The sequence below is a fragment of the Venturia canescens genome, chromosome 2 (genome assembly GCF_019457755.1).
Source record: "Venturia canescens isolate UGA chromosome 2, ASM1945775v1, whole genome shotgun sequence".
NCBI lineage: Eukaryota > Metazoa > Arthropoda > Insecta > Hymenoptera > Ichneumonidae > Venturia > Venturia canescens.
The window spans coordinates 503,302-516,953 of NC_057422.1; the positions used below are offsets into that span (position 1 = coordinate 503,302).

The following is a 13,652-nucleotide window of genomic DNA, read 5'->3' on the forward strand; positions in this document are numbered from 1 at the left end:
ACTTAATCTTTAGTTTCAACAATTGCTTATCCGTCGGAGTTGGTTTTGTGAGGATTCGAGGCTATATCACTGCATTCTACGACTACCCAATCGTTTAAATTTCAATGTTAGTTTCACAGTCTCTGTACCAATTTAATCGACAAGTTGACCTGTACCGACACTCGACAATCTTTTGGGTACTCTTCTCTTTTGCTCTCTCCCTCTCGCTTTCCTTCCTTCACGGATAATTGAATAAAGCTCGAAAATCCAATCTACTAGAAAGTGGAGTGGTAGATTGGTATACAGCGAAAACTGTATATCCGTCCACCCTCCAGTTTCTTCTCTCTAATGCGACTTGATTCATGAGCGACGCACGCGTGCAGGCAAAGCATCCCTCGATGCTCACCCCCTTGGTGTAGTTTTCTCACTTATTCCTTGTTCCATACGAGGAAGCCATCAGGTTTCTCCCGTGACTCCAGGGGGTCAAATGCTCTGCTACGTTGAGCACAACCCCTGTTCATTTCTCTCTTTTTGTGCCCACCCGGAATACTCAAGCTCCCCAAATGTGTCTTTCATCATCCGATTTCGACTTAATTCGCATTTTGCTCACTGAATTATTCCTACGACTCGGAGAAACATTAGTTTCTTAATTAGCCTCAAGTTGCGAAATCGCCTAATTCCATTCTCGGCATAACTGATTTCAACAATTGAATATCGATAAATTAATCATGCGAGGCTTTCCCGATTTCTATATATATCATAGTCGCTGAAATGTATTTAATAACATTTTTACTCGTATCTAAATTTTGGTTTTTTTTTTTATTTTTTTATTCACGTCACAAAAAACTCGATACTCTTGCAGAGGATTGTAAGGTATCAATGCCAGGATCTCTCAGGAGAAACGTTTGGATAAAAGATCGTATACCTATTATGCCGCAGACCACGTATAAAAAAAAAAAAAATTCTAAATGACCTGCTCCTTGTTGAAAAGAGTAGGCATAGTCGACTGATGTTTGACAAATAATCCCCTCAAGCTTTGTGAAATATAACATGTTTGGCGGTATTTGAGAAATAGTATCTGTATTCCGAATAGTGTACATGGGACTTTTTATTTTCACTATTGTGTAATACGAGTATAGAATTCGATAAGAGGAAAAGGCCAAGTTTTGAAGGGACATTTGCGCGAAATATCGGCTAACTTTATAATAATAAAAGCTACACCTTCACCCAATGGTCCGACAGATGCAGCTGCTTTTTTTCAGTCTTTAACGTGATATTTATTTTATTACTATTTTGACAACGCGAGAAAAAAATCATCTTTGCACACAAGTGTCAAATTACTTGTTCATATTTGTTTAAAAAAGAAAAACAATTTAACGTTCTTTTATACCTAAAATTTCCGGCGGCGATTGAAGCTCCAAGGGGACTTGTTTCGTCGTAGGAACTCATGTCTCCATTGATCCTTGTAAATAAGCTCGAATGAACATCCCCGAATAATCCTCGAATAATCCGCCGCTCAGAGCGTTGAGTTCTGACAGCCGGCAAAGACGACGACAGTGGCGACGGCGGGTAGTCCGAGTTTTCAAGAGCCACGACTCTTTTCGTTTCTTGCCGCGGATTGCCAAGCTTTAACTGTATCGTGATCGGTTACATAGCTCTGATAGAAGGAAAAAAAAAAACATAGCGTATCAGTCAGATCAGTTTCAGCGCAGCGCGACAAAGAAATTTTAGAAAAAGGTTATGGACGACATTCGACGCCCTAATCCACGCATCTGCTTCCGGAAAGAATGCGGCAATTATTCAACATTTTTTTATAACGAAGCCATCCACGGAGCGGAAGGGAAAACTTCTCACACCCTCGAAAACATCCAGACCTTAATTAGATAGATGGAAAGTTGTCTTAGTTTAGAGGCCCAAGCTCTTTCTCGTTCCCGATCGTTGAACTCCGATAGCCCAGTCCTGCTGCTGCTTTTTGTTTCAAATACCGTCCCCACTAATACCGTCGATGCTGAAAATTATCAAACGGAAAGGGAAATAAAAACAATTGAATGGTGCTCTCATACGTACTTCTACGAATTATCATATAGATCCTAAATTCTGGGTAAATGAATCTACAAATTTATGAGAAAGTACAGAACATAATGAACTATAGATGAGACATAAGATTTTCAAAGGTTGGATAAAGTCAAATGAAATTTGCAACACGAATAATTCGTTTGTTTATTTTTTTTTTACTCCAGTAGTTGAGGTTTAAATAATCTTTAAATTTGTGGCGAGCAAAGTGTCGTGGGCGTCTGACTGTCTGGTCTCCCGAGCGATCCAAGAGTGTTATCTCTTACCCCAGCCAAAAGGTACACGAACCCCAACATTTCTATGAGAACACGCACGTGGCTCGCATATTTCACCGCGTCACAACAGGAAAATGGTTCAGCCGTTTCGTCGAAAGCTTGAAACATTAAGGATCCAAAATGGAAAATTTTCCGAGACTCGTTCTGGTATGTTGTGATGAACGTCTTCTCATCACGAAGTGCTTTATTCGATCATCGATAATACAACCTACCATGAACTACGTGGCGCTTAAGTGCATCAAGCTGCTTCTTGATATATACAACTCTTCGGAGGGAACGCGCTCTTTTCTCTTCTCGTCGGATGAGGGATGGATCTGTGCTGATGAAACTTGCATTACTTTGAGATTTGATCTACTTCCAACGGTATGGTTGCATTTAATTGATCCACGCACGCGCGAAGATAAATGATTCGTTACATCAACGCCACAGACACTCCTTCGATCGTGCTGCATGAACCATCGTGTTTGAATAAAAACGAGCTCTTTGCTCGTAAAAATATTTATCATCCGAATGGTCATTCGATCATGCACTGGTACATCATCCGGACATCGATGTAAATTTACTCAGTCAATAACTTTTCTATTTTTGCGAATTCGTTCTATATTTTAATGCTCTTCTTGTTATCCAACTTTTTTTTAGTTACGATGCATCTTGAGGAGCCTTTATTACAGCGCACACGGCGTCGTACCTGACGAAAAGCAAATTTCTACTCGGCTTTTTAGCCTCGAAATTCGAGTATCTCAAGTACGCGTCCTTCAAACTCGAGTAGAAGCTTCTTTAGTCCTTGAGAGTTAGACTCTCCGGAAAAAGGCGCTCGTGTACTCGTGAATGCATCTACTGGAAAAAGGTCATGTCCCGAAGAGTCGCACTTGTGTATTATACCTAGAGTATACTCATACGCGGTGAATACAAAGATGCTGGGGACGGTGATGGACTTGGATCATATTGTCCGGTAGCTTAATCCGTTATTGTTGTATACCGCCGGTGGGCTGCTAAGTGGTTTCCCATTCTGTACCTCTCCCGGTGCTTTTGTATCGAGAAGATATTGCGTGCGTGCGTATACGCACGGTGTTAACGGTGTTAACTGCATCGAATGCAACTCCGGATATGTACGTGTGTTGCATGGCGGGAGAACGGAAAAAGGGCACATGGAGGAAAGGGACGATGCGAACGAGACACATGTTGTTACAACACGTTCCCCATTGTATGTCACCCTCTCTTCGGTGACCGCGAGGGTTGCTTTACCGATACACACCGCTCACTAATACATTCGCCCCATACCTCGGCATAGATTTTCGGGTATAAATATGTGCGCTAGTCTCGGGGGTTACTCAAACATACGCGTATCTGTTTGTTTGATAGGAAACAACGCCTTGGGGAGATGCTCTTATCGTTCACCGCTTGACACTCGATGACACAAATTAGGCTCGAGTTGTTGGCACGTTTGCTCCTTTTTTATCAGCATACGAATCATGGTTCGATTATGGCGGATTTGATTTTTCATTTTTTGTATTGCGAGACGGAAAATTAACCGATGAAAAAATGAAAATGATGATAATCGCTCATAAAAACTGGATAATGGCCCCGCGCGGATGATCCACAAAATTTAGGGATGCTCACCATTCCGTTTTACGATAAGCTATCGCGTGCGTACTATTTTATATTTCTTATATATCACGTATATGCCAAAAATTGCGTGCGTGTATTGGTTATTATTCACAGTGGAGTAATGAATTCCGAAGCACGAACCATCCCTTATCGGACAGGCGCAGTATTTGTTATGCTCGACTAGATGGCTGGGACATGCGCACCAATCCCACAGAGGGCGGCTCGCCATTCTCACCTCCCTTTTCTTCCCTCTTTCTTCCAGTTTCGAACTTTGCGGAGGTCGCAAATTGAAGCCTGGGCTTTCGCGACTCGTTGCTTAACTTTATTTTTTTGTCCAAAAGCTTTTCAAAACGATGTAAATCAATACGGGTTTGAAAAAAATATATATCGCTCCAAATCAAGTATGAGAATCACATGCGTTATATAACAATAGAATCATGTTGAATTAAAAAGTTTCAAACATGAATAAAATGTAAGTAGTTTGAATTGTCGAAATTAATATTGATGAAAGTTGGAAAGTGAGCTAACGAGCAAATGTTTATTTTTGATTGTTGTTTTCTTTTGGAGTCTTTTACGACAGGCTGCGAACGTGAACCACGCTAGAGCAATAAATTCGAGATGCTTTGGAAATTTGAAACAAAAGCGGATGTTTCGACACATTCCTCCAAGACATTTTCCCCGTTTAAGTTTCGCTGAAGACCAGAGACGTAGAATTTGTTCTTCCTCTGGGGATTCGTAACGACTAACGTCCGCCGGATAATTGGGTTTTGACGGTTGCCAGTGTCAGCACAAACTACAACTGTTTGGCTTTTTGAGTCCATGCGACACGTGCGAGAAAGAGAGAAAGAGAGAGAGAGAGAAAAAGTCGAAAGACCGAAGGAGGGAGGAAACGAACAGAAACTGAGAGGCTAACATAAAAGAAAAGAGATGAATGAACGAAGAAGAAAAAATGAAGAAGGATAAAAAGAGATACGAATATAAGCCCCATGAGTTTATTGCGTCGTCACCCGCGTAGAGCTTTGCTTCACAACGAACGTCGCGAAGAAATAACTATTTTTCATATGCATATGAAAAATAGTTATTTCTATATATATTATATTAGTAGTATATTATATTATATATATATATAATATATTATAATATATTATTATTATTATTATTATTATTATTATTATTATTATTATTATTATTATTATTATTATTATATATATATATATATATTACTAAAATGTACCAATGCGTTACTCCCTTCTCAGCCATTTCAGACTGCTGCATTATAATCCCGTTATGTCTCTCGTTCTTGGTCAAATTGGTTACTTCAACTCTGCTATTAATCTAACATTTTTTTCAATTCGATGAAAACGATGATTGCTCGCGAAAAAAATATTCTTGCTTTTCCTTGTATATTCCATGTGAAATGAAAAAACTCGACATCATTTTGTCGCCAAGAAGAGTATAGTGGAAAAATTGGCATTAAATATAAAAATAAATTTGTAACTATGATCCGCAAGTATCTCGACGTGAAAAGCGCAAACGACAATTAGCGTTGAGAGATTATTTCGAGTATAATTGAGTTCAAGAGAACTTGATGTAATTAACGCCCTCTCGATAAATACTGATTAAGTCAAAAAAATGAGAGGCCTGGTAAAAGGCAGGGTTGTAAATAATGCTGAATAAGGGTTCCCTGCTCTTGTACCTCAAACCACGGACTCTCTCTCTCTCACACACACACACACACACACACACACACACCGCTTTCCTTTTTTTACTGACCGCTCAATTTTTTTTTCAATTCATTTCAGTTTTTTTTTGTACGTAAACATCCAAGACATCTCCCTTGTCCCTTTTGCCGAAGAGCGCAAGTCTGCGAACCAAGTCCTGGAATCGATTCCGGACTCGCGGCCAAAGGCTCCTCCCACCATGACGGCCATCTTGTTACTGTTATCCTTCCTACATTATACATTTACAGACACTTGAGCTCGTTTTATTTTCATATAAAAATTTCTCACTGTTCAATATCAAATATTCCATATTATGTCTTTCCAATTACTTTGCCATCTTCCATCTCCTTAAATTTTGTATCTCTTTCATGAAATTAATAGTAATTGAATATCATCACAATATTATTTCGAACATTAAGAACTAAAAATCCATTCTAATGCAATACCATTAACTAAATTCAAGAGAGGTACAAGGAACGTCCCAATCGTAATTCGTCCCTTCAACTTATTGTTCCAGGTCCTCAAATACTGCGATCATTTACATGGAAAATGGTATTTCTCCGAAGTTCGGGCGATATTTTCTCGTCGCTATTTATTGCAAAATGTGGCCATCGAGATATTCCTCGCGAGCAGAAGTGAGTACTCGATTATTTTCATCCGACTAATGTATAATTACTAGATTTACAAATACTACAACATTTCGTGAATATCTATTGTTGTGCGATAAATAGTAATGTAATCGCATTATAAAAGGCTGTTGAACGAGAATATCTTCCGATAAGGTGACGTTGAAAATAGATCATTAAACATTTCCGATTCTGCATCGGAAATGCTTACATTCACGTTTCACATGTCCAGAAATATTCGAATGAATCGGTCGGACATTTCAATTTTTTTTCTACAAACGCATTCAACGTTATTTCACACGGCCTCGTTCCCAAAATCTTTCTCTAATCTTAGAAGAAAAATAAAATTTGTGCATAAGATAAAAGTCTTGGAATTTCGAGCTTGTCTCAAGGCGTGCGCCGTAGCTGACTTTTTACACGATAAATATCTACCCGGCATTATGGTATGCGTTTTTGTTGTTGCCTATATTTATTATTCCAGAGGTGCGTATCGAAATTTCTGTCCGATCATCTTAACTCTCTTCACGACGACCAATCAATCCCGTACTCTCAATTCTATTTGTCTTGAAGCGCTTTACATATTCTTTATGTCTTTATTTTCTCACAAAAGTAGCGCTTTGTTTGGGTTATAATCAAATTGAAAAGTAAACTCGCTAATTTCCGAATATTTTATGCAAACATTTAATAAACATACGTATCCATTGCTCATACGTATTCCAAATACTGTTGCACCGATGACTCGTATAAAATATATAATCTAATTCACACTTGATTCGTTAATTGCTTCCTCTTTACGAAATTGTTCAATTTGACATTTATTATAATTGCCCATCAAAGTTACTGACAAACTTTCAGATTTTTTTGATATTTACGATAGAAGTGGTGACTACCAATGCTTTCCCGCGCAAAACTCGGGTTTTCCAAAGTCCTATTGCTTATATATATATACAACGTGTTGAGGAAAGATACCTATAGAAGAGTCAACGGAGAGCTCGATGTCATTCTCAATGATTATTATGCCAGGCGACCGATAAATTTTCTCGACGTCCTCTTAGATTCTAATCTGATCCCCAAGTTTCGATGCGTTCCTCAAACGGTTAGTTCTTCTGGAATGCAACCCCGAACGGACCATTACCGTTTATATATTCTCATAGTTTGAGAAAAAAAGAGATAAAAAAAGTGCGTTAAAGAACGGACAAGAAAGAGAAAGAAATTACCGCGATGTCCCGGTATAGCAGGAGGCGGTCGGTGAGTTCGTTAAAAATGGCCGCCGGATCGCTTTGCACTCGCGGTATATCTCGCGCGATTAACAATTAAAGCATATGAAAAAGAGTACAAGTATGTATGAGAGGACGGAGATAATATGGTTATTTAGTACACATGAAATTGAACAAGTTACTTTATACCTTCACTTCGGCAACAGTACTTTTATCCTCCTGACAAGAGTTCAATTATACTCGAGATTTCAATTTTTTGTTTCTTTTTTTTCTTCGTCTCTAGGATAATGATAATCGACGCAATCGTATATAACGATGAAGAGGAGAATAAAAAATATTAAAAAAAAAAACTATAAATAATAACGATAAATTTGAGTTTGTGTTTTTTTTCTTTCTTGTGAATCTCATCCGCGAAGCTTCTTCGAGCTAATTATGGTTACGATCTTGTTGCACGCTATCGGGAAAACATGATGGGAACGGTAATCCATTCGTCAAAGTCCCTGGAGAATTTTGCTCTACCTCCGCCGCCGACCCCCTCCTTCATAATTCTTCACTAATCCCTCTACCACCAACTGAATGAACATTTTTTGGTCCCATGAAAGGCTTACCGTCCATTGGTGCGATAACAATCTTACCGTTTTGCAGACATGAAATTATTCTTCATCAACTTAGTGCATGACTGCTGGGAAAATGAATTTTCGAGCTTTGACCAAAGAAATTGCCGCTCGGATTCGATCAGTTTAGATATGAGTTTTTTAAATCCATATGGAACATCGAGTACTTGACGGTTGATAAAAATGATCGTGGATCGTGTGGAAGATTGCAAAATGCTTTCGAGTCGAAAACGCGTGTGTGAGGTTCGAGAACGTGCTCGATGCAGCAGCAACTCTTCGTTAGCCTGACATGTCTACTTTCAATGTTTTACTGCCTTTATTTTTATTATATATTACCTTAGTCGTCGGGAGGAACGAAAATTGGAGGACCACTTATAATGCCTATGCGTCTGCTTGACGCTTTTTTGTCAACAGCTTCGATCCTGTTCGCGTTCCCAGATCAAGCTACGGTGAAAAAGGTGATCAAGGCGCTACCGCGGGTCGGTGTTGGCATCAAATACGGAATACCCCAGACCAGGTACGTGATTTTATATACGTATCCGTATTAGAAAAAAAATAAAGAAATAAAATAACTTGGAAGAGATACAGGTTGGTTCAAAATACGCATTCGCGTCAATTAGGTCGATAGTAGGTGCAATCGATCCTTTTTATTCAGCCATTTCAACCAATCGGCTATCATTCGTTCGTCGAATTTTTCAAGAATATCATCTCTGGAAATTCTGTCGATCTATGCAATTCATCATTCCTTGGAGTGATCTTTGAGTCACTTTGTACGCGTGTGTATATTTCAACTGTGTTCTTTGATGCGGCAAAGGCTCTTGGCTCAGGTAAGAGAAGGAGAAGGCCGACGACGACGACGACGACGACGACAACCGAGATCTCTCACAACCCTTTTCTCGCGCCCTATCACTACGCAAAAGATCTTCAACGTGTATATTACGTTACTACACCGTGGTTGTGTATATTGGTGTGTACGACGATGGTGATCGCGAGGCGATTCGCTGGGTCCGAGACCAGCGGATGACCATTTTTCTTTGGCTCGACGAATCTTGGCCATCCGAGACATTCGTGTTCTTCCCTCGATCTTCGCGCTCTGTATCCCGTCCCTCCTCATATCCCATCCTCATTCTCGTCTTCTCTTTTCTCTCTCTCTCTCTCTCTCTCTCTCTCTACCTGACCCATCGTCCCTTTCGCGGACGACGATCTGCCGCGGCTCGTTTCGAACACGCTCGACGCATTCCACCATTTCTTTGTCCCTTTCCAAGGCCTCATAAAAATCCTGCTTGCTTCTTGAACAGACATCCGTGGTCGTACTAAGCAATCCACTCACTATCTTTATCATCATCCCCCTTGGTCGCGATCCCATCCATATCGCTATTTATTTATTTTCATAATATTTCACATTTAATACGTACCAGTATCACTTCATTATTCATTCTTTGTTTTTGGCTGCTTGCTGCATAAACTATTGCGACTTTGTTCCGACAAAAAATGAATTCCCATATTTGTAACCGCGTGATCCCGAGGGCACATCTGTCAACGGATATTTTGCTAGGACATTTGTCGCATATCGCATTGAGGTTCGAGATCAAAAGTTCGTTAAAATGTGAGGTTAACTCCGTTTCGAAGAGTTAAGTCGTGAGGATTTGTCCCGCGAGTTAAAAATATATGTAAAAATATGTATTTAAGTTAAAATAGTATAGTGTGTATAAAATTAAGAACGAGAGCGGCGAGAACACAGGTTCGCATCTTTGAGGCTCCGTCCATTAAATACTCTCTGAGCTGCGAAACCTCTCCGGTTATCTATATGTATGTATATACTCGATAGAAAAGAGAACCGCGTTCAGCGAGAGATACGATGCTCATAAATATACACCGGTCGTGGGGCGAATCCAACGTCTCATCCGAGAAAGATTCTTCACAAATAAAAATAATTCGAGTACACGTCCTTGCTCGTCTTCGTTCACACTGCGACTTTACCAATTCAATAACATTCCGAGGAATTTGTGCTTTTTAATATTTCCTCTTTCTCCAAATATATTAACAACGGTCTTTTCCAAAACCGTCAATTATTTTTTATCAAGAGACTCGGTAGAGTCTCGGGACAACAAGTACATTTTTTCCTCTTTCTCCAAATATGTTGATAACGGTCTTTTCCAAAACCGTCAATCATTTTTTGTGCCAGTTTAATCTCCCTTATCGCATTTGTACGAGGAAAAACTCTCGCCTTTATCGGATTGAAGCTATGCTCTCTCGTTTTCTTATTCTTTTGAAATTTTGAAATTTTAAGGACAGTGGAAGAGAGCAGGGGTGAGACGACGAATTAACTTTACAGCGAATTATATGGATTCCCTTTCTCCTCAAATTTTATATTACGTATCAGAGAAATACGGTGGTTTCCGTATATTTATGTGTCCGGTCGTCATCCCAGAGCCAGCTTGTTTCATTTTTTTTTCAGCGTTTCGTTGACTAGTGAGAAACTGGGAAACGCGGGGAGAATCGAGCCCTGGTTGCATTCTCTCAACTCACGAGAGACTCAATCCTAAATCAGGGAGATTATTTAGAGGGCCAACGTCGAGTGCTCGTATAAAAGTTTACTCGCGAGAATCACTCTTCTGTGTACCGCTACTGCCGTTATTTTGCTCTGCTGTGTACGAACTTTTTTGTTATTTTTAAAAATTTTTTTTCACATTTTCCTTTGATACACCAGTGAACTCGTAATTCCTCCTAAGGTTCAACGAAAGCGAGCAAAATACGGAGAGAAAAGTTCTAGCGACTGTCATAATGTTATATTTATCACTATTCCTAAAATTATTTTCAAGAGCATGAGAGAAAAATATGAATTATTTTTTCAGGAGAGCCTCGATGATGTCACCACGACAATTAATGAGAAATTCAAATATGACGCAAAAATGGCAGCGACGGGAAATATCGAATTTCGAGTACTTAATGTTTCTCAACACGATTGCGGGTAAGTCTTGAAATTGTATTCCATTTGTGAAGCTCTTACACGTACGCACACGCGCACACTCACCGAGTCATCGAGGTGTTTTTACACGTCCGGGGGGTAACGGGATTGCATGGAATTTAACAAACTGTAACGAAAGTTTACCTCCATTTGGTCCGTTGATCCTTCGTTTGGGAAAAAAAAGAAAAGAGAAAAATACAAGGGGATGAAAAACGAGCCGCGCATGTACATTACTTTCTGCGGACATTGGTTTCAAAAAGACATAACGCCCGGAGCAAAGATACACCCGAGGCCTTTTTATGGCTGCACACGGGCGGATGAATTCTGTCGCAGTGCATTAGGGATGTTCTCAATCAGCGAAGCGCGCGCTCGCGCGCGTTCCGGGGTGTGCATCTATCCCATCGAAACTTAGTAATCCTCTATCTATACGGGCACTACCCCCGAGGATCTCGGGTACCCGAGTGAGCTCACTCACGCTCGGGGTAATCCTCTTCCTCGCGTCGAGGGAATTTCAACGCCGCTGAGACATGCACCAACGACCCCCCTTGCTACATTCAGCTCTCTTATTTTTCTTCTATCTTCTCGCATACCGTCATTGAGTGTGTAAACTACGTATACGATCGCCACGTCCGAAACTTCATTTTTCTCGTATATAAGAAAGAAAAACCATTCGAGGTTTGTTCTAGAGAGGTGGAAGGGTGCTTGCGTGAATCAGTGCAATGCGACGATTCAAAATATATATCGACAGGAGGGAGCACGCAACGCAACGGTTTATATATATGACTTTTTTCAATATGCTCTTGTTCTTTTTTTCGGTGTCTCGTGTGACGACGACAATTACGGACGTGTAATTATTTGAAAATTCGAGACTGCGCCGGGAATCGGCCACCCGCCTCGGGGAACGCGCTATTTACGAGGCTCATATATTAATTGCGCAAATAAATAGCCCCGGGCGTCGGTCAGAGAACAGCCCTAAGCCGCATATTCCGTGGCTCCCTTCCTCCCTCTCCATCATCATATTTTACGTATACCAATACTATTTATGGGTATGCGTATTGGTATACAAGGTGTCTCGATTCGAGCGCATTGCGAACTATTATAATGATCGAAATTTAATACTATGCGTCCCGAATAGAATGTTTAGAGCCTCCTAGTCTCAATCCGAGATGTTCAAACAAAAATACACAGACTTTTTTATTACATATATACTTGCCCCGCTATAATACCTTCGCTACGTTCTTGCATGAAAAATACAAGGTCAGCTCTGAATAGTTTTCGAAATATATACTTTGCCTCTGTGTTTCAAACAACTTTTGCGTCGGATGAAGCATGTTTTTATAAATTTTTTATATCTGTGGACGCGGTAGCTGCGAGAGCTGCTTTTAAAACGATACACCGTGTATATGTGAAACAACATAAACATATATGTAGCCAAGTTCCACGGTGATAACCGGTCGAGCTCGCTCGTTTTCGCGCGCTGCTGTGACCCGCTGATAGAATTCTATGCTCTTGCGAGTCTATGTGCAACCCGCCGGGCATATGCGCCTTCTCCTTCCTCTTGCCTATTCGTTTATGAAGAAATAAATAACGGTAAATCGAATGTGCGAATAGCGATAAGCCGCATTCCACTTGAACACATTTATTTGAAAAAAATCACTATTCGTATCGTATTGCGGAATGTAATATATCGCGTATGAAAACAAATTCGAATTACTCCACAAAACCATTCGAATTTCAGTCGGACAGAAGTCACTCATCCGAGGGTCCGCGTGAATAATATGTTGGCGAATTTGATTAATAAATGAATCCCGGGGGTCGTTGCGCGCTTCGTTATATTCCATATAAATTTCGACGACGTAAATATCTCAGATCAAATATGTATATACCTACGCGATATAAATTAAGGCGAAGAGAAAAAATTTAAAAAAAAACTTGGTAGAAAAATTCATGTATAGGAGGCGTGTGAGCGATGACTCGTCGCCACGTATCTCGTACAAGGGTTAAGGAAGAAAAAAAATTCATTTATACGATATACTTAATGTAAAACTCGCTGCTCTTCCGAATCCTCACTCGCGGAGATTCAAATAAACGAGCTCGTCTCGCCTCTCGTCTCAGCTTGAAATATTTTGTTGTTACGAATTTTCGTGTTCGCGCCGAGACTACAATTTTTGTCGGGGGTCGAGAAAGGGGTTGGCGCGCGATATTGTCACTTGTCAAAATGACAAAAGGTAGTCAATCCCCTACCCGAACCGCCGTCCAATGAAACACAACCTGCAAAAAATCGACACAAAATCTTTCGTTCGAAACTTATTTATAATATTACCAAATTTTTCATACTTTTCATACTTTCGAATCGTTAACAAATATAGCCCAACAGCTGCTGGTATAATTATTCTTCCCCATACCATATAATAATCGTCAATTGAATAATTATTTGTTTTAATTATTAACAATGAATTTGATGTAGTTTTGTGATGGAACGAAATGAATACTTTTCTTCATCATCGCGATTCTCCAAAAGATCAATCTTAGATCTTTTTAAATTTTTTTTATACTTGTGATCCGCCATAC

At 39.9% G+C, this 13,652-nt stretch overlaps 1 protein-coding gene across 14 annotated transcripts in view; it reads left to right on the top strand.

The window, feature by feature from the left end:
* rg (rugose) overlaps window positions 1-13,652 on the top strand; it is a 182,872-nt gene that overhangs the window by 157,560 nt on the left and 11,660 nt on the right. For all 14 annotated transcript variants that reach the window (XM_043412602.1, XM_043412604.1, XM_043412608.1 and 11 more), the window contains 3 exons: window positions 6,174-6,291; window positions 8,528-8,630; window positions 10,969-11,084. In XM_043412602.1, coding sequence (XP_043268537.1) covers window positions 6,174-6,291; window positions 8,528-8,630; window positions 10,969-11,084 — 337 coding nt within the window. The remainder of the gene's footprint in view (window positions 1-6,173; window positions 6,292-8,527; window positions 8,631-10,968; window positions 11,085-13,652) is intronic.